Source organism: Puccinia triticina, chromosome 13A, assembly GCF_026914185.1.
Source record: "Puccinia triticina chromosome 13A, complete sequence".
Lineage (NCBI taxonomy): Eukaryota > Fungi > Basidiomycota > Pucciniomycetes > Pucciniales > Pucciniaceae > Puccinia > Puccinia triticina.
Genome location: NC_070570.1, coordinates 942,034 through 945,595, shown reverse-complemented (window position 1 = coordinate 945,595; position 3,562 = coordinate 942,034). Strand labels below are relative to the sequence as shown.

Below are 3,562 nucleotides of genomic sequence, written 5' to 3'. Positions count from 1 at the left end.
GGCTGTTCCTTGGCAATCAGACCAACTTCCACATTTTTTTACAAATTTGTTCATGAAGCCCTTAAAATGGGCTATAAAGTTTTTTAAAATTCTAGTGTGAACCCCGCTGTGGGAGAAAAGACTTTGAACACCCGGCCGGGGGCTGCCGGGGGCGGACAGCTTGCCGGGGGATGGAGAATTCGGTTGAGGACTCCCCTGGTATAAAAACCGAGCGAACCCCACCTGGCACCCCACCATGTCCGCCCAACAACCACCACGTCACCACCCGCAAGCCAGCTCGGAACAGAGCCTCATCCAGCATTGGGACTCACTCTCGCCCCTGACCGACCTGGAGAAACAGTCGATCCACTCGATCCAGAAGGCCACAGTCGACAAGCCCTTGCCATCCTCAGTCTCACTCAGGAACCAGCAGCTCAGCACCCACAACCACCAGCTGAGCCCGCCATCCACCAGATCCAACTCGCCCGCATCCTCGCTACGACGGCTGACCAAACAGCACGAATTCATCCCTCCAGAACAGAGGCACCATCTGCCGATCTCATCCATCGACCGCTTCAATGACTGGTTCTCAACCATCTCCTCACAGATCGAAGCCGACTCTGAATCAGCCTACCTCAACCATCTCTCGGTCCTGTCCACCTATTCTGATGCATGCGACCTGCTCGATCAAGCCATCGACGACTGCCGGGCCTGCTTGAACGAGATCGAGGCCAACTGGAAATTCGTCAATGAGAACTCAAAGAGCCTCGAACGGTCCTGTCAGGGCATGCTCGACGACCAGAAAGCACTCGGATCCATCGCCACCGCCCTCAGCGATCGGCTGGCTTACTTCCGCCGGCTCGACGAGTCCCAGCGCGTGCTCAGCAGACCGGGCGAAGCGGAGATCGTGAACAGCCAAGAATTCTTGCCCATGATCGAGCGGCTCGACGTCTGTCTAGAGTTCATGAAATCAAATGTACGTGCAAGCCAAACTTTTGATTATCGCCATTTCCGGAGATTCACCTTCCTGCTCCCTTGTATTTTCAGCGGCATTTCAAGGATGCAGACTTGTATCTGGTTCGCTTTCAGCAATGTTTGACGCGCTCGATGACATTGATCAAGCTGCACTACACAAATCAAATGAAAAGCTTAAGCCGACAGGTGCAAGAGAAGCTGCAGATCAACCAACAATCCTCGTCAAATCTCAAGATAGAAGAAACGTTGCTCTATGGGAAATTCTGGACCTTATCAGAAGAAATGCGTCCGCTGATTTCACAGGTCGAAAAACGGTATTTATTCGACAGAGACGAGTATGGGGCACTGCTGAGTGAATTCTTCTCTACCTGGGTCTCAACCAGAAGCCAATTACTCCATGCCCGAATCAAGATCGAAATCAACCGCATCCAGATCACCCATCAGCAGGTCCCTGATCTCATCTCTCTGGCGACCACCGGATGCAATTACATGAGATCGGTGTGTACGGCCGAATGGAACCTCTTCAAGTCATTTTTCCCAAAAACTGGCGAAGAAGAGCTATTGTAAGAGTTTCTTTTTCCCAAAAGAGAGAAGAAAAAAAAACATGCTAGAATCAATATTTATTCATTCATCGTGATTCAGTGTTTATCTAGAATCTCTGTGCGATTATTTGTACGATTTATTGAGACCTCAGATCCTGCATGAGCAGAAATTAGATCTGCTATGTGATTTGGCGACGATCTCGAATGCGTTGATTGCGATGGATAGTAACTTGATTGAAGCAGACAAGTCTCGATTCAAGTTCTCAACTCTCCTCAAGCCGATCCTTCAAGACATCCAAACCCGCCTGATCTTTCGCGCCCAAGCAATCATCCAAACCGAAGTGGCTAACTATATGCCGAAACACGAAGACCTTGATTACCCTAACAAGCTCATCAAGGCCGACCAGAAACGTCAGCAGAGTGGCCAAAAGTCCAAGCGTACCAACAATCCTCCCGCCCCACTCGTCGAGCATTCTCATGCACCACTTAAGTCCAGGCTTCCGGCTGAAGGTGTCCAGGAAAATTGGTATCCTACCTTGAGGAAGACCTTGTGGGTCCTATCAAGGCTGCATACGTATGTCAATGTATGTTCGTTGCACACTTTGCCAACTATGCGTCCAAGGGTGACTGACAACAAACCACACATGAACAGGATGCTATTTTTGAAGATTTCGCCGGTGAGGCGGTAGGCATTTGCTCGGAATCGATCATCAAAGCCTCCAACATGATGAACTCGGTCACGAGCCACCAGGCCAGCTCGACGACTCCGGCAATGAGCTCGAAGATCCAAGTGAATTCGATCGATCGGGAGCTGTTTGTGATCAGACATTTGTTGATCCTCAAGGAAATGATCCGAACCCTGGATGTTGTCCAAGTCGAGCGGGCCGTCGATCTCGGGCCGATCACCGATGTCTTGAAAGAGATCCTGAACCCAAGCTTCAAAGACTCGCTGATCTTCAAGCCGATCACCTTGATGAATAAGCTGAAGAACCTCAACCACAGTCAGATCGAGTTTTCGAAACGGATGCGATACTCGTCTCAGAGAGAGCAGGACCCTTTATCCGTCGACGAGCATCATCTCAACCTCAATCTGGACATGCTGGACGCCCAAATCACGAAGACTATCGACAGCAAGTCGGACGTCGACCTCAAGCTAAAGACGATCTGCCACCAATTCATCCTCAAGTCGTCCGCCTTGATCTGCTCGAATTCGATCGAGCCGTTCCTGACGAAGTGTCAGAACCATCTGAACCTGGAGGCCTCGATGGTTCAGCCGTCCGCTGATCCTCTGGACAGTGGTGGCGCGGGAGGGGGCAGTACCCTGAACCGCAACCTGGGTAACCAGGAGTGGGCCTCCCAGAGCAACGTGCTTGCCGTCTCTCAGACATTCTTCAACGACCTCCAGCTCGGCTTGAACATCATCTTCAATCGCGTCGCGCTCTACTTCCATGACGACGACCATCACGACTTCAACCTCATCAACGTCCTCTTTCCTGCACTCCAAGTCCGTCTCCACACCCCCCCCCCCCCCTCCCCTTTGTCTTTCTCCCCACTCATTTTACTTACCCTCTCGGGATGTTTTTTGCAGGAAGAGATTCTCGAAAAGTATCGCAGGTTTTACAGCTTGATCAAGTTCGAATTCGATTTCAGCTTCGTCAACGACGACGACCAGTCTTCTTCGACGGCGGCTCCAGCCCCAGACTGCGCGGAGCACGATCTGCTCGACCAGGCCCAGGGGCGCGTCCTGGCGCCTTCGCAGGTCCATCTGCTGATCCAGAAACTCGTCTACCGACAGTCTTCCTCCCTCTAACTTCCCGGCCCCATCCATTAATGTACCCCTGTCTTCTTTACTTTTTGCGTGTGTGCGTGTGTGTGCAGGGACAATGTACGCGTTTGGCTAGAGCTCAGATTTTTCCCACTTGTTCTTTGTTGGTTGTTGTAGAATAACAAATCATGATTACTTTATCCATTTGTTTCTCTCAAGTGACGGCAAGGCTTTTGCCTCTCCAACAGCAAATGTAAACACCAAGTTTTACCTGCAACTGCTCTTGTATCTAGTTTAGTAG

The 3,562-nt window shown here is 50.9% G+C and overlaps 1 protein-coding gene across 1 annotated transcript; it reads left to right on the top strand.

Moving 5' to 3' along the window:
• Window positions 1-235: 235 nt before the first annotated feature.
• On the top strand, window positions 236-3,306 carry PtA15_13A92 (uncharacterized protein; the record flags this gene model as incomplete). The annotated part of the gene is made up of 5 exons (XM_053162773.1): window positions 236-955; window positions 1,027-1,517; window positions 1,597-2,080; window positions 2,149-3,000; window positions 3,085-3,306. The coding sequence occupies 5 exons, from the start codon at window positions 236-238 to the stop codon at window positions 3,304-3,306; spliced, it is 2,769 nt and encodes a 922-aa protein (XP_053026248.1).
• Window positions 3,307-3,562: the final 256 nt, after the last annotated feature.